The 22,055-nt window shown below is 30.2% G+C and overlaps 1 protein-coding gene and 1 long non-coding RNA gene across 2 annotated transcripts in view; both read left to right on the top strand.

Moving 5' to 3' along the window:
- LOC149886416 (uncharacterized) overlaps positions 1-22,055 on the top strand; it is a 204,547-nt gene that overhangs the window by 122,727 nt on the left and 59,765 nt on the right. The window lies entirely within an intron of this gene.
- LOC149886421 (zinc finger MYM-type protein 1-like) lies at positions 17,675-18,562 on the top strand. Its single transcript, XM_090094388.1, has one exon. It carries the CDS (start codon positions 17,675-17,677, stop codon positions 18,560-18,562), a length of 888 nt encoding a protein of 295 aa, XP_089950514.1.

Genomic DNA, 22,055 nt, shown 5'->3' with positions numbered 1-22,055 from the left:
TGTTAATGTTTAGCGTAATGTGTATGGGAAAGTATGCAACCTTGATCTTTAAATCTAGGGTGTTTTAATATCCTAAATTTGAAGTAATTGAATAAATAATATTGAATATAAAAACAAATATACTTTTATGTAGTTTTATGTTTAGTAAATAGATAAATATATAGTTAACTTTAACTTGGTTTTCTACTTTTGCTTTTCATATTTTAATTTGGTTTGTTATTTTCGCTGGATTTTAGGATCAAGGGTGTAAATATTCTATTGTAATGTGTTATTGTTGTGATGTTTTGTGTTGATAGACTGCTTGGCTTACCTTCACGTTGGTGTCTATTGTTAAAAATGAATAATAGGTAGTTTCATTATTGGAACTTACTGCTTTTATTTATTTACTAAAAGCCAACATTATGCTAAAAATGTAGTTTATATCTTAATTTGATTTTTTTTTTTTTTTAAATTAATTTTAGTATTGTTAATCCTTTGCACTTCGAAACAGATTTTATAGTTGCATTTTCAATAAATGTTTATATTAACTGCCATGTCAAAATAGGTTACTATAAATAGGTAAATCGGTTTTCAGTTTTTATGTGGTTTTTTTTTTTTTTTCTTTAAGATTTACGATTGATGCATTTATACGATTTATAAAAAGAAAACCTGATTACTTTTCATTGTATATTTTTGTCAGTTAAAATGATATAAATATATGCAATGAGTTCAATTTTTTTTTTTAATTTTCTCTATTTTATGCCTAATAATATTTGTTGTACGTAACTTGGGGATCTTTATAAACGGGGGGTGATTTTTGTAGTTTTGCGCATTTGTCAAATATCGAGTTACTTAAATTTTGTAAGGTGTTTAACTAATTAATTAGCTTAATTTTGAGGAAAGAAAAATTCTTAAATATGTTAAATTCTTAAATCATTGTTTTAGATTTTATTATTCTGGTAAAGGGTCTTCATCAAAAACTTGATTACTCTTAATAAAAATAGCTCTACCACCATTAAGGCAAAAACGGGGAAGGGAAGTCCTTTATTAGTGTCAAAATATTTAAGAGAATTAAATTTCGAGTAACAAAAGGAATTTTCAGTAAATGGTAGCAAATTACCGTTTATTAAAAACTGTTGAAACAAAGAAGCCATTTATAAAAATGGTCAGATTAGTGCCATAGATAGAAATGGTCAAATGTGTGCATTTAATGTTTTAAAGAGAATTTCCTTTTTTAAAGAAACATTTATCAAGGGGATACCAAAAAATTAATAACTCATGTATAATTAACGTTCGCTTTATATTACTCTTATTAATTAAAGTTCATGTTATAAAAAATATAACAAAAATTTAACATTTTTCGTCAATTTAAAGCATGATGAAGTATTATTATTTTGTGTCAGTAACTAAAAACGTATTGTTTTGAACTTAGCAATGTCGAGGAAAATGGTTCTGCCTTACGTTGATATGACCTATGTCAGTTGTAAATTACATAATGTTAAATAATTGGTAAATTATTTTAGCTCCGCATACTTTTTATTTTAATTTTACAGAGGGTTTAATTTTTTCAATTTGAAGGCGTTTTTCTAAAAGGGTATTAGTAATGGTTTCACAACTTTAAATTGTGGAAAACAGCCACCATAAATTAACAGACCGACCGTAACTTGTTTTACGGGTTGCTTTTTGATAGTTTTGATAAAACTGATAAACAACAATTCGAACCATTTAAATTTGTTCAACTAATAAAATAATATAATAACTAATTTGTTAAATATATCTAAATATCAGAATGTTGATACTCTACAGAAATTGCTGCTATGACTATGCAAGCAGAGGAACATGCTCAAATTAAAAAAGAATATGAACGAATGAAACAAATATTTTGTAAATTGAATGATGGTAAATTTAGCTTCATTGCACTTTTGATAAAAATATTTTTTAAAATATGTTTGTTTATGTTTGCCCAGCTCAGTTTTGAGAAAGTTTATATTTTTGCTAGATAAACTTTACTATGGAAAGTGCTATTGATTAGTTTACAATTATTTAGATATTGAATGATGTAGTTTTACTTGCAGAATATGCTACATGTATATTTTTATTTGTTATTGTTATAGATTTTCCAAAATCGTTTGGATTCATAGAACAAAGCCTGACATCAGCCCTGAGCCAATCTAGTTCAAAGTGTTTAGACAGTGCTTCTCCTATTGTTTTACCCCAATTAACAAGTTTTGCGGCAATACAACAACCCTGAGTAAATCTTTGAACAAACCGTCAGCACATCAGCAAAGTAAGAACTTTTTTTTATTTCGTTTCATTCAAGAAAAATTTGAGAAAGTGTTTTTTGCCAACTGATATTAGTTAAGTTTTAGTTCTACCAAATCAATACAGGTTTGGACATAAAAACCAAAAAAGTGTTTTTCTTTTCTTTGTCTAAATCTATTTTGTTATTAGGGTTATATTTTGTTTCCTTGTATTTTTATAAATAAATTTTTAAACTTATAATTGCCTTTTTAGAGAATCAACATTTTATTGCAAATTCACTATCTCCATTAAGTGTCGCGCAGAATGCCTTTGGGGTTCAACAAGTTGATGAGGTATACATATGAATTGTAGTACTGGAACAGTTTGAATTATTTAATTATTATTTACTGAAATTATTATTAGCTATTATTGTTCCCATTACTAGAGTTCAGGATGTTTTTTTAAAATTTGAAAACTGTTGAAAACTCATTTATATATTCAGGCCGACACAAGAGTTCCATACTGAATATATTAAAGTAGTTTGCCAACGTCTGGTCTGTAAAATTTTGCTTTTAAGTTTTTGCATCCTGTAAGAAAAAGCGTAATAATTAATTGGTAAAGCAAAGAGAGATCGGCTTTTTCATCTGCATTGCCGATTTATTAAGTTTGTCACTTTTGCCAAGTAGATACATCAAAAAGAGAAAACATTTTCCTTTGTAAAATGCTAATATGATAGCATTAAATAAACATGCTTGATTTTATCTAGTTGCTATATGTGTAAATGTTGGATGACTTGGTATATTTTTACCAATTAAAATAAGTTTTACTTATAACTTTTAGATTGATCTGGGGTTCGGTGTCACAGTATCGAACACGAAGCTTTCCATGATTAAGTGGACACGAGCAACTCATCTTGCTAGGCTGCTCATGGATTTGTTATTCACCCAAGAGGAGATGGCACAGAGTTCAGTAACAGGTCGTGTTTGTAATTCTTCAAAAGTTGCAAAGAATGCATTGAATCCATCAAAAGTTGCTGCTCTGTTGGGTAAGATTTCAAATCAAGCCATTTGTAAAAATTATTGGTGTATCATTTTTTTAATTGGCATTACTAAACGTTATACTTTTATGCCAATAATCAATGCGTTACTTTATGTATTACAAGTTTTGTATTTCTTGCTTTGTTTCGTAGCGTATGTTCAGAAAAAATATCCTGAAGCCGATAGCAGGATGATAAAGCAGTCAATGGCTGAAAAGCTGCAAGATGTAGGGAAATTCAAAAGGCGGCAAATGAAAGGCAATAATGTAGATGAAAATGATATTTGTTAGCAATAAATTTTTTCATTTATGTTTTTCAACAAGATTTAAATTTTACTTCGTTTATTGACTTTATTCTGCAAAAGCGATCCAATTGATTAAGAGAACTCAATAATATTAGCAATTTACGTGATAAAGTTTGCGTTTTATGGTATATATGGAAATTAAAAAAATATGAGATTTCAAATAATTCGAAAGCTAAAAATGTTGTTATACCATGGAAAAACCATGGAATTTTAAATTCTTATTTGCTACACGAAAAACCATGAGTTTTCCATGGAAAATCTGTGAAAAAACCCATGGAAAAACCATGGGTATTTGAAACACTTTCCCATGGAAAACTCATGGTTTTTCCATGGAAAACTCATGAGTTTTTCTATGGAAAACTCATGAGTTTTTCTATGGAAAACTCATGAGTTTTTCTATGGAAAACTCATGAGTTTTTCTATGGAAAACTCATGAGTTTTTCTATGGAAAACTCATGAGTTTTTCTATGGAAAACTCATGAGTTTTTCTATGGAAAACTCATGAGTTTTTCTATGGAAAACTCATGAGTTTTTCTATGGAAAACTCATGAGTTTTTCTATGGAAAACTCATGAGTTTTTCTATGGAAAACTCATGAGTTTTTCTATGGAAAACTCATGAGTTTTTCTATGGAAAACTCATGAGTTTTTCTATGGAAAACTCATGAGTTTTTCTATGGAAAACTCATGAGTTTTTCTATGGAAAACTCATGAGTTTTTCTATGGAAAACTCATGAGTTTTTCTATGGAAAACTCATGAGTTTTTCTATGGAAAACTCATGAGTATTCCATGGGAACTTGTTCCTAATACCCATGGTTTTTCCATGGGTTTTTTCATAAATTTCCATGGGAAATTTCCATACGGGATTGTTGTGTGTTCAATGCATTTACAATAATTTGTTCAATGTTTTCGCTGTGAAAAGTGACTTAAATACGGTTTTATGCTACTTTTGCTTTTGATTTAATATAGTTTGTTAACATCATTCTGAATTAATGAGAATCTCAGGACGAATTTAAACTTTGAAAACCTTAGGACCTTTTTAATCATTAAGGAAAAATGCTGGAATGTCTTAGTTTTTCCATCACATTCACAACTTTACTCTCAGCAGGTGGCAATTTAAAATGCACACAAAACTCTAGGATGCAGTAACTCATGATTTCAAAAGTTTGGTTATGGAGAGTATTTTTAAAACTTAAAGCAAAAAAAACTATGAGCCTTAAACTTTCATTTCTTGTCAACACTTTGAGTATTAGTAGATCCAACAATATGTTTAAAGCAAAACAAATCAGATAGTGACTTTGGTTGCATTTGAATTATATTGCCTTTCTGAAAAAGAAATAAATAGATAAACAGCGCTGACATTGTGCTTAAGCACAATGTCAGCATGTTTATTTACTTTATCAAACGGATTTTAACTTAAAATAAAAAAGTTCGAGATCAATTGAGTGATTGATTTGTTTACATGCCGTTTTGTGTAGATATATGAAATCTTTTTGAGAGTGTATGAGTATAGAGAAGAAGTGTATTACAAAGGTATAGCCACTGTTTTACAAACTGCGCCTTTCGTTAATACACGATAATTCAATAAAACCTTTCTTTGTTTAAAATCTTTTGCTGATTTAAAAGAGAAAAGTTATTATTACTTATCTTGAATAGGTCAAATCAACATGTAATATTATTTGAAGAAGAAACTCGCAATTGCTTCTTTGATTTTGGGCGCCATTGAAGTTTTCCTTGGATTTGTCATTATTGCCAAAACAATCATGATAAAAGTAGTTTTTCCTGACCCATCCACACAAGTAACTAGTTATGTGGCTGGAATCATTGTAAGCTAAAAATATTGTAAACTCTACAACTATTAACCATCCTTTTCTTTGCATGAAGGTATTTTGTTTCGTTTTCAGATTCTTGTTCCTGGAGTTCTTGGAATTATATCATGTATAAAAAAAGAAACCGCTATACTGTTAGCTTTCAATAAGTATTGGTTTAATAACTTTTGGTGCCGTTAAATAAAATATCGGCAAAGGAAATAAAAATAGTTTAATGCTAGATGTTACTTTGCAAAAATGTTGAAGGGTTGATAACACATAAGTCAATTTCTTCAATAACGAGTTGAAAACAAAGTTAAAATAGCGGACCTTCCCAAAAGTTTAGCTAGGATTGTCCGATATTATCAAACCAAAATACGTAGTATAGGTGAAATTTTAACGCATCCACCCAATTCGTCTGGTCAAGTTGTAAAAACATATATGTAAGTTATGAAAAGCAAATGTAACTGCTTTAAATAGAGTAGCAAAACTATTTTTATTTAATATTGAAGTTATTTGAAGGTGAATATTAAAATATTGCTTTTATACTAAACACCACAGTGCTTTTTTTCAGATGATTGCATTTGTAGTTTTGAACTTCATTTGTATCCTTTTGATTTTTTTCGACATAATTGCATTGGAAATAAATGGTTTTGAAGGTATTGAAAATATTTAAAGTATAAATTCAGGTGCTTTTCATGCCTCAGTTTTTCGTGATATTTAATTAAATTTTTTTTTACATCTCTTAAATTTCTTACGACATAATCTTAACTAAAACTGCCAATTAACATTTTTTATTTAAAACTCTTAATGAACTTTCTTATTTGCCTGAATTTGTTTGACTTTTTATTAATAACACTTCATAATTACGCTTACAATAGTACTAATATAAAGTTTAATATTACTATTACATACATTCATACATACATACATACATACATACATACATACATACATACATACATACATACATACATACATACATACATACATACATACATACATACATACATACATACATACATACATACATACATACATACATACATACATACATACATACATACATACATACATACATACATACATACATACATACATACATACATACATACATACATACATACATACATACATACATACATACATACATACATACATACATACATACATACATACATACATACATACATACATACATACATACATACATACATACATACATACATACATACATACATACATACATACATACATACATACATACATACATACATACATACATACATACATACATACATACATACATACATACATACATACATACATACATACATACATACATACTTACATACATACATAGACACGATAAAAGATTATTTTAATCATTTTTATACAAATAATAAAAGTAGTGACAATAGTTTTATCATTATTGTCCTTAATGATATCAGTATTTCTGTTAATAATACAGTTATCTAATTTTAAGGCTTAGACTTTTCAAATCGCTTTAAAAACAGCGTAATTGTATCTGCAAAAGTTGAGTTGTTTGTAACGTGTATAGTTGCATTATTTATAACCATATCTTTATTTATATTCGGATGTGCGGTTGTCTGTTGCTCAAATGTATGCGTTTCTCACATTACTTTTCTTTTTTTTGTAATTAAATTTGGTACAAATTTCAATATAAATAAATTGAGTTAATTATTTAAGAATTGAATCTTTTAATTTGAAAATCAATGAAAGCTACTTTTCTAAAGTATTTAATTGGTTTTTCAAACGAACGGCAAAATTTAATTCCATTTTTAAATCATGAGTCTTTTTTTTTTTTCTTTTTTTTTGAAAGTATAAGAAACCCTCTTAATACTTAATATATTTTGAAATGCGATTATTTGTTGCAGTTAATTTTAATTTAACAACATCATTCTGAAACAATTTTTTAGCCAACCGAGTTTATAAATGAAGTTTTGAACGAAAGAAGTAATCTGCGCTCAAATTTTTACAATGGACCATTTCCTCAATATTGTTAGGGCTGTTCATACATGAATACAACTGTACGTAACGTCGAATGAACTTTTATGACGCGTTGGTCTCGTTCGAGAAGCTGTTAGATTAATAATATTTGCTTACTAATTTTTTAATTTAAACAATATTTCATTACGTTACTGCAATAATAACCCTGTAAAAATAATTCAGCAAATGTGTTTGTCGGCTTTGTTAAAACTTTTGTCACCTTTTTAAAATGATCATTAAAATTCAAAGTCAAACTACTTGAAAGAATCTTGATAAGTGTTTTCGTAATTTAATATTTTTTAAAGATTTTTAACAGTTTGTAGATATAAGTTTATGTCACACAGGAATACTTTCAAGTATTCTTGATTTTCGATGCTGTATCATTAGGTTAGGGCCATTATGTTAAGAAAATAAACCTCCACTTTATCTCCATGGTTTTGCAAGGATTATGGAAATAATGCATACCTATTCAACTTTGAAACGGCTTCCACAAAAAAAAAAGAAAGTTTATTTGCATACAACTGAGCTTTTGTTATTTGTTATTTTTTTTTTATTTCTAATGCACATGTAAGATTACTAGTAATCTTACATGTGCATGAGAAAATCATTTATCTCAGAATAAAAAAAAGGACAAGTATTTTAGAATGAAACTCCCTTTAAAGCTGAAACCATACATATTGCAAAATAGAAGCAACTGATCAATTATGAAATGCTAGAAACAATGGCTTTGCCATTTAGTGAATTGCGCAAATAAGGATGTGCTAAAGATATTTGGCTTTAAAAATGGGAAAAACAATTTCCAAGGAACCAAAGTACTACTTGGCATCTAGTTTACAAATTCACTGCTCAGAAGCAAAATATAACGAGAAGAATTTCACCGTTTGCAACCTTCGAAAACAAGAAGTTCTGTCTCATCTTTCTGAAAGGTGAGATGATAAACAATATATATTGCGAGCAGTATAATTCTCAATAATATCACAATATAATATTAACTTGCGTTCATCCAGTTTTGGTAATTTCGGTTGTTGTCTGGAAGAAGCGCGTTATTAGGAGAAAAATCTCTCAGAGTTTTTTCAACGATTGAAGTGCATAAAAAGAACAAATACAACTACAGGCACTGCCGAATTATGAGCTTTATTAGGCTAGGGCTATCTTAGAGCAGTGCTCCCACAAGGTAAAAGTGTTAGAAAAATCTTCTTCTTTAGTTGTACATGTTTTGTCATGTATATTTTTACATGCATGTCTTTTTTTAAAAAGAATATATCAATTACACTCTATTGATATATGTTAAGTCCCAAGTGCATCTTTTCTATCTTCCCTCTGTAATACGAATTATTAGTAAATTTATTTAGAAAGAGTTTTTTTTTGGCTTGCGCTGAGTATATATGTAAGTGTATTGCTCTTGAATGATTCGTTTATGGTTTGTGTATGGTTTATGTTTGGTTCTTGCATCTTTTATGAATGATTTGTGTAAAGATTATGTTCACCCTAAAACTGATTGGTTCTTTGAAGAACCGATGAGGATTCTTGACGTTCTGCGGAGGGAGCACCTATATAGACTGTTCACCCAAACCTTAGGACAGGAAAAAATTGTATGTTAAAGTTCTTTAAAAAACCTAAATGGTTTTTTAAAGTTGTTACAGGTCTTAACACATGTTCCGATAAATTACCAGAAAAGCTTAAACTCTTCAAGTGAGTGTACCCCTTTAAAAGGTTTTGAGCAAGAGCCCAAAAAGACCTTTTTTTTCTTAAAAAATTAACTTATCTACATAAATAATTGACGAAATCCACATGCCATTGCGACAGAATGCTCAGGAACAGTGCATGTCTTTAAAATTGCACTTTTTCATACTCATTGTTTACCTTCAACTTTAAATCATAGTTCAACTCAACATATTTTTTTAGCCATTCTTCTCTTTCAATTTTTATACATCTGTGAACATGTTTATTTTTGATTGCCAAGCTTTTAGAAATATTTAAGTTAATGTAATAAATACTGTATCTAAATTTATCGTTTGAAATACTTTTTTGATGCTATTTACTTTCACACTTTTGGGTAGTTAAGTCTACTTCTAAAACGGAAGGATGCTGTTCCATGAGATATTCTTGTCTTATGTCATTCAATTAAATCCATGTGTAGGTAAATGTTTGCACTTTTCCGATTCTTAAAGATTGCTTGCATCTAGATATGTACTTTTATGCATCGTATTTGTTAAATATATTTCGGATGCAATCATAATTAGATTTTCCGTGTCTTTTAGAAACAACAGAAGTTCCACCTCTGATCCCTTTTTCAAATATATCTGGCGTGTTAAAATCGTTAATTAATATTGGTTCAACATCAAAGCAACATCAAATGCAAGTTCCGGCGCTGTGTAATACCATTCAGTATCAATTTCATCCATTTCGTGCGTGGTTTTCATCTTTATCACTAATATCTTAACCACTAAGTTTGAGTACAACGCTTTTTGTGATGTTAAATTATCTTTTTTTTTTTTCAATATTTATTATGTGTGATATGTATATAGGCCTTTTCGTAAAAGCAAACCTAAATATTCAGCTTTGTAGAACTTTGCGGTGTTAGCAAAACTTTTACTACATAAATTTTTTGCTAGCCATGATTAATAGTAGCCATTTTTTTACAAGCCATGATTATTAGTGGCCTATTATTTTAAAACTTTTAACAAATCTAAGTTGCGTTTTGTGCTTTGCTTCATCTTCAATGTCTTTTGTGAATCTAATGTCTTTATCTTCATTATTATTAGGTACAGAGTTTAATCGCCATCACTATTCCTTAGTTTCTTAATGAATAGATAACTGTCATATCCACTAAAAACGTAAAAAACTAATAGGATAAAAGTTGGTTTCTTTAGCTTAAAATATTGAGGAGTAACTCACAACTATAAGAGTTGTGAGCTTCTCCTTGATATATTCATATGTAGTAGCAATGTATCAATATATAGTAGCAATTATCTCTATTTTTTATCATAGCGGACTCACGCTGACACTCTAATGGACTTTAAAAATCATTGTTTTCATCTTTGTCAAATACTTTTCCTTTTGGTTTGATATTGCTTGTAACTTGAAATCTTTTCCAAACATTTTTTGTCAATATTTTTAAACAATATCATACATTTTTAGGCATTTTTATTTAGGCAAATTTATTAGTGATGCAACAGTCTTAACGTTTATCTAATGAACCTTGTGAATGGAATGAGTTTGAACATTTAAGACAGGCAAACGGTTACTACTTCTCTTTGATGTTTGTGAAGACAATAACCAACTCATTTCAGTATTCAGACAATAGACCAAATTTCTTTTTTCTGATATGATTATGAAATTAATATGCAGTTAAGCATTAACTTTTTTTTATCTAAATCATTAAATATCATCAATGTATTCGGTTATAAAACAAGCGAATGCACACTTTCTCCATCATTAAATATTATTTGATATTTGATGGTTTTCTTTTTTAAACTTTTCTAATAATTTAACATTTACAGGCAACTCAATATGAGTTCATTCACTTTACTTTTGAGATTTTGGATCTACTCGTTCTTCATTATAATCATTAGAATATCTTGCTCGTATTGCAGAACAAAGGAAACAATTTTGATCCTTATTTTTCAAACTGATGCCTTTTAAGAAGTTAAGAAGAGGTATGTCTGAGCTTCCTCTCAATATATTTTATACACTTGTATGAATATCAAGAGATGTTAATGAATTGAATGACCAACCACTACCATTTCATCTTTTAATTTTTTATCAGAGGATCATCATTTGAATCGTAACAAGCTAAAAATATTCACTTTCACAAAAATCCAGAGTTAATTACAGCTAAAAAATTTCCTTCCTTTGCGATATCAAGTTTGCACAAAATCAGTCATCGTCAATTCTGATGTTTCGCACTTCGATCAAGTTGGCTTTGTGATTTCTACGTTTTTATCAAAGCGAGAACCAGTTAAGCAATTATTAGCATTTATTTTAATGCTAAAAACCATTTTGGTGTAGGTATAGTTTAAGCTCAGAGGAATTTCTCGCTCGAGTCGATATTATGATTTGTAAGAATACCTCACAAAAATGTCGGTCGACCCACCGTTTTTTGCATAAAAGCCAATAAAACATTCTATAACACTTATGCACTTATATAACACTATTAAAATTTTAAAATCTCATTTTACATCTTTTATTTATCCCTTGATTCTTTTCTCCAGCTTCTGCCCTAATAAGATGTCAAACTAGGCTAGGGAACATTAGCAAAAATGGAGAATAGTGTGGTTGACTTGTCTGAAAAAGTCCTCAAAAATTTATGAAGTTTCAAAGCAGAACATGGGGTGCTTGATTTGCAAAATTGAATAATTTTATATAAATGAATAAAATCATGCTCCAAGAGAACATTACAATATAAATTGTTACATATTGTAATTTGTTTGAAAATTTTTTACTAATTTTTTCCGTTAATAACCTGGTGCGATGGGGAGAGGTAGTCCATCAGAAGGCTTTGCGAAATGAACTATCCCGTGTTTGATGATTTAAGCAAAAACCCGATATCAGATCTAAGGAGTAATTTGAAACTGTTCAAGCAACTAAATGGGTGTAAGGCAGTATATAAAGCTTGCTGTTGGAGCAATAACGGTTTTATGAGGGCATCTATGGTATTTAGGTGAAACACATTTTTTCTGATGAAATAAAGATTGCAATGGTTAGAGCACTCGACCATTCTGGAAACAATTAACGAGGGGGATAGAGGTTATTGCAATTACTAACAACATTTAAAATACAAGTATTTTAAATGTTGTTAGTAATTACAATTACCTCCATCCTCCTCGTTCTTTGCCTCCAGATTGGTCGAGGTTTGCTACATCCTGATGGAAGAATCGAGAAATAGTTGCTCATGAAAATAAAAAATTAGGTCTTCGTTAGTTTTATGATCCTCTTGACTTTGATCAAGAATCAACCTTACGTTTTATATAAATTTTTTTCAACACAGTTTTCTTCTTTTTCATTATACTCTTTGAAACGTTCGATGCTGTAAAAACGTTTTTTACGAAATTTGATTATCAAGCTCTTGAGATTTGAGCATTAAGAAATTAATTGACAAATATCTTTAATGAAGTCGGTGCCTTTGTGAAGGTAATGAACTAAATTGCTACAAACTCGAAACTATTGTGCGAAACATTTAAAGTCAACCTTAGAACCATATCATTCATTTATTGATATTTGTACACTATAAATTTGATGTTTTGGTGTCCGTCCTTCGATCTTTATCAGACAAGTAAAACAGTCAGAATCAACGTTAGTTGAACAAGTTATGATGAAATCTTTTTCATACAAAGATAACATATTTTGCCCAACTTCAAACCTCGGTATTTCTATATTTGATTCTCGAAGATATATATTTTTTTCTTTACACGATCGTTCATGATCAGTCTCTATTTGATTAAAGTTCTTCTTTCCCTTCTTACTCATACAGCAGTATTTTTTCACTTGTTGTTCCTTCCGACTTTTCTTTTGCTGCATGTCCTCTTAAATAATTCTAATTGCAGAACTAGTTTCAATTGTGGAATGTTTCTTTCTTAAATATTCTCTGATTTTCTCTTAAGCAAATTAGGTACAGAGATAATACTGGAAAGTGATATAGAATGATTTGATTGAATTGGTGCCAGTTCGTGGGGTACAGTCCCATCAGGTTACAGAATTACACTAGAAGGATGCAATAATAGATTAACTAACGCGGAAGATGTTTTGGCTCTGTGCAAATATTCGCGTAAAATATCAGTTTCATTTTGCGGCAAACAGGCTTGAGTAACTGGCTTTTCTGGGTTATGACCTCTGAATATTATCAAGAAATAACATTTCAGGCACAGCTGTATTAATTGGAATTATATTACTGAATTTCTAAATTAACTTTGTTAAATGAAACATTAAAGTTCTGGCCGCCTGACCTCCGTGTGTTTTCTATAACACTTGAGACGTTCGAAGTTATCCCACTAAGATTGTTCCTTTTTTCTCTACGAATGAAGTACGATTCCCTAAGAAATGAAGTACGATAATTTACTAAGGTTATATTATAACAATATAATACGTGTTAAAAACTCATTGGTCATGATTCTATGCAACAACAACAACAAAGAATGGCTCTACATTTATATTAGCTACAACAGGAATGTTTTTTAAGCAAAAAACTACATGAAGTGATGAGAAAAGGGTAGGATCAATTTATCGTGAACAACGTGCGCAACTTCACTGTTGCACATCTGGAGGTGAGCATGGGACCCCCTCTCAGCAGGCAAAAAGAATTGTCACCAATCGTTTTCAATCGTACCATTTTGACTATGTTGTGAAATATTCCGCTTTCGTTTTTACCCCATTCTCTCCTACTTTTCAATACGGAACGAGATTCTTCGATTGAAACTGTGACATAAGTGACTTTTTTTGCACAAGATAATGCCATTTGAAACTCTTATTTTGAATTTTAAAACCGCCCCAGTGGGCATCAAGACGTCTATGAGATGTCTATTTAGTGTCTCAGATGTCTTGAGACATCTGAGATAAAACTGAGACATCTAAAATACGCCTTAAAGATGATTGTATAAAAAGTATGTGGAATTCCGAATTTTTCTGTAACCAAATTTTTCGGGAAATTCATAATACTGCGTTTTTGACATATTTCAACGATATTCGTGTTATGATTTGGATCGATTTACATCGTTTAATTTAGTTTTCATAATAATAGTTTAAAACATTTACATAAAACATTAGTGTATGATCTCATATAATTTTTAACTTAATATCTAATCTCATGAATCTTTTTACTCAATGTTTGATCTCATATATTTTTTAACTTAATGCTGATAGTTTAAATGCTAGTTTCGTGTGTTTGTGTGTAACTATCGGATTTAACATTATCATTACGCTTGAAGGTAAGAAACATGTGTTTTCAAATTTTTATTAATAATAAAGTCTTCATTAAACTTCATTAAAAACCCAAGCTGAGTGAAATCTTATTTATCTTGATTAACATTTTGCCTCTCCTTGGTAGCTCACCATATTCCACCATTGGACTTGATAATAATATTATTATATATAGTCCAGTGACTCTTTGGTCGTGAACATATGACTATTGGATTAAATATTTCAATTATACTTCAGGGTATGAAAAAAGCGTTTTAAAACTATAGCTATCTCGATGCGAACACAACGTTAAAATTCTACATTTTCTCTTCTACTAAATAACTCTGCTTTACATAAGTTTTGCGTTCAATTTATAATTACAAAATACCTCAAAAACGCTCATAATAAATAACGCTTAAACTATATTAACAATATTTCAAGGAAACGATGTCAATGTCCGTTTTACGAAATTTCTTCCGCGCAATACAAATATAAAAACTTTTTCCTAACGATAGCTTACTCATAAGTCTTCTTAAAAAACCTTGCTGCTTGTCTTTTATTATTAGATATGATTTGTTTTACATATATTTTTAATATCTTTTACATAAAAAAAGCAATGGAGGAAAAGTATGATAAGAGAATATTGAACAAGGGACATTTACGTAAAACAGGAAACCTTCACATCATTATTAAAAATTAATCAGGGGAGTACTTTTTCTTATGATTTTTTTTTCCACCATTGCTTAAATATTATAAATAATTTAATAACAAAAGCATTAAGTATTTTTTTCTCAATCTGTTATATATATATATATATATACATACACACACACACACACACACACACACACACACACACACACACACACACAGATATATATATATATATATATATATATATATATATATATATAAATGGCCAATTCCATAGTTCAGTGACGCATCATGCGGAGAGATTTTTTTTAATAAAAATTTTTCTATAACTCAAAAATAATTTTTTATTACTCTAAATCAATCTTGAATTAAAATTTTATAATATAAACTAAACACAATTGTATTAACATAACACTGCTACATAACAAAAATTAAAACATGAGTTCAGTGACGCAACGCGGAAAAAAGTGTTTTTTTATCAGCAAACTTTTAAATGGAGTTTTCGCTGAAATTTTAATTCTTGCAAGACTAATTAGATTTTTTTGTTGTAATTTATTCATTTGGCAATAAGTCAGTCATAAAAAAAGCCAAAAACAACAAAGTTTTCATATCGTTTTATTTTACAAAAAAAAAACTATCAGTTCAGTGATGCAACGTTCATTCACGAAACAAAAAGATGAAATTAAAATCATTTTAAAAAGTTTTGTTATTTTGTAATAAATTTTAATTATACTCAGGTGAAAATAGCATCAGAACAACGTTATCATTCTGAACATAAAAATAATGTGATTTTGATATATCTTTGATTTTTCTTGAATAACTTAAAATTGAACTGAATCCAAGTTCATTTTTTTGTTGTCTTGTATCGTTTTCTGACATGTGAATTACAGATATTTGCAAATCTTGTAATGCTAACGCAAAATCTTCTGCTGATCTGATCTCGTATTGACTAGATTTAACTCTCAGGGGCTGCGATTCACTTAACAGTAGCTCCTATTCCATCAACCACTCCTTTCCCGTGCATCGCTGCAAAGAAATGCCAGAAGAATTTTTTATGAAAATGTTTTTCAAACTCAACCATTGCAGCCATAATGCTTTTGTTTTTGAACTGAGAAGTGGCAGTATCGCTGAACATGTGTACTTCTTTGACTTGATCAGGAATAAAGTGAAGGATTTTGTCAATGTACGGTATAACGGAAGACTTAGTATGATCAGTTGAATCAGAAACTATGGCAAACGTTTTTAACTCAATTTTCCAGACTGCAAGGGTCATGATAGAAACTTGATTTTGATCAAAATGAGCCGCTTGTGGTTTATTTTGATAGAAACACCTAGCGCAGGGGCGTGCAGAGCGTGAGTCAGCCGAGCAAATTGCTCGGGGCCCCGGACCCTATGGGGGCCCCCAACAGCGGCAATAACATTCCAGGTTATTTTTTCCTTCTCTTTTTCCCCATCAAGAGCTTTAACTTACATAAAAAATAAAAATAGCTCATTAAGTTTTATGAAAATTGCCTCAAAAATGAGCTTGAGATCTAGTAATTTTTTTAAAAATAAATTTAGCGTTGCGTAATTTATAGAAGATCCCTGCGGAAGAGCTTTTGTTTAAATGTTATCTACATGCTTATCTTGAATTTAGCGGGAAAAGTTATCATGTGTTCAAATCTTATTTTAAAAATGGCGTATTTGGATTAATTTTTTTACAGGCGATTGGCTTGATTGTACAATTTAATTTATAGATTAATAAAAATAAATTTAGTTTTTTTATTTTATTTTATCTAATTATTATATTATATTTAACTTAACTAATATAAACTTAATTAGTTTTTGTGATTAATTATATATATAAATTTTGTATTAATTATTTAATCGTGTGTATATATATATATATATATATATATATATATATATATATATATATATATATATATATATATATATATATATATATATATATATATATATATATATATATATATACATATATATATATATATATTAGACGAAAGTATTTAAAAAAATAAAAATGAAACGCACGTATCCATCTGGTGCATCAAAGGTAAAAATCAGTTAAGTAAAAAAAGCGGCTCTACAAAAAGGAAGCCAAACATTATTTGATGTTGGAATTACAACTACTCCTAAAACATCAGATGCCCTTTCCACTAGCTTAACAAAGCAAAAATATGACGGTAGTATCCAATCTTCTGTTTCTGGTAATAGTGCTGACAGATAGAGAAATTAGCCACTTTTGAAGACTGTCAAATTAGTGGTAGTGATAATACTTCTACAAGGACCACTAGCAGTGATGGACCAGCATTGTTGCAGACATTTGACATTGGTGAATTTGAAACAGAAAATTTTTCCCCTTCTCAGCTGGAAAAGTTTGTCATGGCTGGTCACATTCTTTTCCCACTGGATATGCCAAAAGATTATGGAAATCACATATTTCCAATGTCAGTTTTGAAAAGCAGAATGCCGAATGGGGAATCCTTCTCTCTTTGATTGGCTTGTATTTAGCCCAGCAAAGACAGCATTGTTTTGTTTTCCATGCCGATTATTTTTACCTAGAAATCAACTTACACACATGACTTCATCCCTTGCAATGATTGGAGGATGGGGATATTAAAAGAAGTGGAAGAATCTCATCAGTCGAATTCCTGAACATGAGCATTCGAAAACCCATAAACAATGCTACATTCAGTGGCGTGAATTGGAAGCTCGAATAAAAACTGATCAGTAAATTGAATATTTGATGAATCGCCAAATTCTCAATGAAGCTGACACCTGGAGAAAAATCTTGGAACGAATCTTGGATGTGATTCTGTTTCTTGGTAAACGTGGATTGGCTATTAGTGGAAAATCTGACCTAATTGGAGATTCTCATAATGGAAATTTTTTAGGATTGCTGGAACTGATTTCGCAATATGACCCAATTCTTAAGGAACATGTGATAAAAGTTAAACAATCACAGGACAAGGGTCAACGTCTTCAGACGCATTACTTGTCAAATCGTTCTCAAAATGAATTCATTGGCCTTTGTGCAGCTGAGGTTCGCAGGCAAATTATAGAAGAGTGCAAGCCTGCAAAGTATTTTTCAATTATGGTTGATGCCACTCCTGATGTGAGCCATACTGAACAAAGTTCGTTTGTCATTCGATATGTACATGAAAAAGAACCTGGAAAATTTTTAATTGAAGAGCGGTTTTTGATCTTGGCAGATTGTGCCAAGAAGACTGGATTTGATATTGCGGATTTAATTCTGGAAACTTTGGAAACATTAAAAATTTGTTTTAAAGACGGCCGTGGCCAAGGCTATGACAATGAAGTCAACATGTCAGGAAAATATAAGGCTGTTCAAGCAATCCTACAAAAGAAGAACCCATTTTCTGTATTCTCACCCTGTGGTTGTCATTCATTGAATTTGTGTGGACAGAATGCTACCTCAAGCTGTACAGATGCTGAGACTTTCTTTGGAACTGTTCAAACCGTATATACGATCTTTTCTGCTAGTCCGCAACGCTGGGAAATATTGCAAAAGAAACTTCACGATGTGTCTTTGCATGGACAATCAGGAACACGATGGACTGAGAGACTTGACAGCATTCGCCCTTTCTATAATCACTTGAGCCAAATCATTTAATCTTTGAAAGAAGTTAAGAGCTTGAATCTCACGCTAAAGCAAAAACTGAGATTAGAGGTGCCCTAAAATATATGAGCTCCTTCAAATGTGTTCTCATGTCTGGAATTTGGCTGAAAGTTCTCACATTGATTGACCGCTGCAACCAGGTCATTCAGGCAAGAAAGGCAACTATTGATATTGAAGTGGAAAATATTGAAGCATTGATTGGTCAACTCAAATCTGTTTGGGAGGAATGGCCTACAATTTTAGAAGAAGCCAAGTTAGTTGCAGATGTTGCAAAAATCAGTTCTGAATTTCCAATCCACAGAAAAGTGAAACGCAAAAGTTTTTTTGGGGAGCAAATTAAAGGTGATGAACAAATTACGGAATTAACAGAAGCAGAATCAGGAGAGGAGGCAACATTTCTGAGAACGGTTTTTTATCACATTCTTGATTCTGTAATTGGTGGACTTACTGCACGTTTCACAGCAATTCAAGAAATCCTTTCTATATTCTCTTTTTTGTGGAAGTATCAAAAACTGTCTAAAGCAGAAATCAAGAGTGCTTGCTCACATTTTTCGCAAAAATATTCTTGTGATGTGACCAAAAATGAACTGACTGAAGAATAGCTTCACATAAAACAAATTCATACTGCAAATTTTGGAAAGAAACCTCTTGCCCCATTTTACTTATTAAACAAAATTTCTGAAATGAAGCTTGGAGAACTCTTTAGAAATATAGTTATTGCATTGCGTATTTTTGCTTCAATTCCAGTGACAGTGGCTTCAAGTGAGCGTTCATTCAGTGAATTGAAGCTCATCAAGAATTTTTTGCGCTCAACTATGGGACAAGAACGAACAAGTGACCTCGCCATTTTGAGTATCGAGTGTCTATTAGCAAAAAATATTGATTTCCATGATGTGATTGAAAAGTGTGCTGAACAAAAGACAAGAAAAATAATATTGTAAGAAACAACACCTGGACTATTTAATTATACTTATATTCCAGTAATATAATAAAAAAATTTAAGCAGGCCTTTTTTTTTTGGAGTAAAGGGGGTGGGCCCCGAAACTGAAGGATGCTCGGGGCCCCCAAATCCTGTGCACGACCCTGACCTAGCGTTTTCAGCACAGTCAACTTGGATTACCGCAATTTCAGAATTAACACTCATCGAAACCTCCTTCAGTTTCTTAAAAAATGTTGATTGGTTTTTCTTTACAAATGCGTGTTTAACGAACTTATCACGCATCGCTGATATGTGTTGGATGAGTTCTGTTACAGTAGACTTTTTTGAAATTTTTTCAATGTTTGCATGTTTTAGTTTCAGGGTTTCTCCACTCGTCCCAGGATACTTCGAAACCAAATGTATTAACAGTTTGCAAGTGTTTATCGAACTGTTTCATACCTTTGCATGCAACACATTTGTCATAGGCGCAATCGTATGTGTACGGTTCACAAACAAAGTTATTTATCATTTCAGATTCAGCTTTGATTGAAGACGCTTGAATTGATTTTGTTAATGCATTTAAGGCAAATCACATATTTTCATGCAAACTGCAAACACAAACATTATGCGGAAAGTTTGTAACTGACTTCACATTGCGTGGACGAAGGTCGCAAAGTTTGCTGAGTCCAATTTTTATGTGATGATGCTTTTCCTTAAATAATTCGAAAGCTTCTTTTAGCGTATAATATAAATGACGTATCTGGATATTGTTTGCTTTTCCGTCAGATAATTGAATTCGAGTGACATCTTTTTTGTTTGGTGATATTTGGGAAACTTCATCTTCATTATAAAAGTTTACAACTGCTAAAACATCGCTTTCAGAAAGACCTTACAGCTTTGAACATACTGGAGATAGACCCGAATTATCTTTATAAGAAGAGCTATTTGAAAGAATAGAAAAAATTTTAGATTGTTTCTCCTTTGAAGTTGGTAGTGCTTTTAAAACTTTTTCCAATGCTTTTCCTTTTTGTTGAACGTTTTTAAATGATGAGCTTGGTCTTTGAGATTGATTTAAAAGTTTTCTATTTAGAGCGCGACTTTTTAAAACTCTTAATTTTGCTTTAGCAGCATAAACTGCTTTTTTATTTGGATCGGCTTTCAATTTTTCTCGATATTTCTTAGATCTTACTCTGGACATTTCTTTCTTTTTATCAGCATTCCGAGAAACATAATTAGCTTAGTATTCTGCATGACTTTTTTTTTTTACTTCAAATTTTGATTCCATTTCTTAAAAATTTACAACTTTATAAGAAAACGCTAACATCAATCTAATAGTTTTCTAATATTTACTTATAGCCCTTCGCAATACTAAAATGCAAAAATTTATTCGAATTCGAAAAATTCGAAAACCCACAACGACATCCGAACATTTGGATGATATTTTGACTTCCTTACCGCGCTATTTTATAAAACGCTAATTATCCCGTTGATGGGTTCAGTGACGCAACAACTTTTAAACTATTACTATAAGTTAATATAATGCTTTTTGACCAATTTTTTTTTTAGTAATGATGAAAAGTTTACATTAATATATATAATTTCTAAAAAAAATCTCGCCTTAAAGCCTAATTTCATTGTGATAATTAAACTTTTTTAGCTTTTAGTTCAGTGACGCAACCTAATTTTTGCAGATGTGTATGTGACAAAAAAACACTTGAATTATTTTTAAAGAGTAAAAGTTTTTTTACTCAAGACATATATATATAATCTCAAAGATTCTTTCTAAACAAAAATATGGAATTGTTTTTGTTTAAAATATTGCAAGAACTCGCCCTCAAATTTTACTCACTTTTTCGAATAATAAAAAGAGAAAACAGTTGCTAACATTCATCAAATTTATCTTCTCGGTTCAAATATTTTCTACTCAAAATATATTTTAACAATAATTTTAAGGTGTTTAAACTACAATTAAAGAAAAAAAATCTTTTGAAAAAAGAAATTTTTAAACACGAAATTTATCTCTTCCATCATGGAAATAGCCATATATATATATTATATATAAAGGTTTTAATCTCTACAATTTTTAATATTGACTTAGGATTTATAAACTAAAACTGTATTTTTATGCATATTACTACTATTATATTGATTTGAAAATTTAGCAAAAAACGTTTATCATTAGTTAAAAAAGTTTTTCTATTGCTAACACCCATTTGTAATAATAATATAAATCACTTTTTCAACAATATTTAATCTATAATATAATTCCTACAGAAATGCTTAATCTATATTATATAAATAAAAGAGGACTGTACCGTCCGTGGTCCGTGTCCGGGCTGAGTTCTTGACAACCAGACCACCAAATTTAATCAGGAATTGCTTAAAAAATTCGTGGGAATCTAACTAATGCCATAGGCTATGTTTTAGCTTTTAAAACGTACTAATAACAACAGAATCTTTAAAAGAATTTTTCTTTTTTTTCCGACGTCACCTTTAAATGCAAAAATCTCTAGAACAGTTAGTTTAATAAAAAAACCTTAGAAAATTAAAAGTGTAGAACTCTAAATT

The sequence above is a fragment of the Hydra viridissima genome, unplaced genomic scaffold, assembly GCF_058129835.1.
Source record: "Hydra viridissima isolate aposymbiotic clone 2 unplaced genomic scaffold, HvirCarnegie_v1 scaffold_7, whole genome shotgun sequence".
Taxonomy (NCBI): Eukaryota; Metazoa; Cnidaria; class Hydrozoa; order Anthoathecata; family Hydridae; genus Hydra; species Hydra viridissima.
Note: the sequence above shows the minus strand (reverse complement) of the source record. Positions and strands in the feature narration are given on the sequence as shown.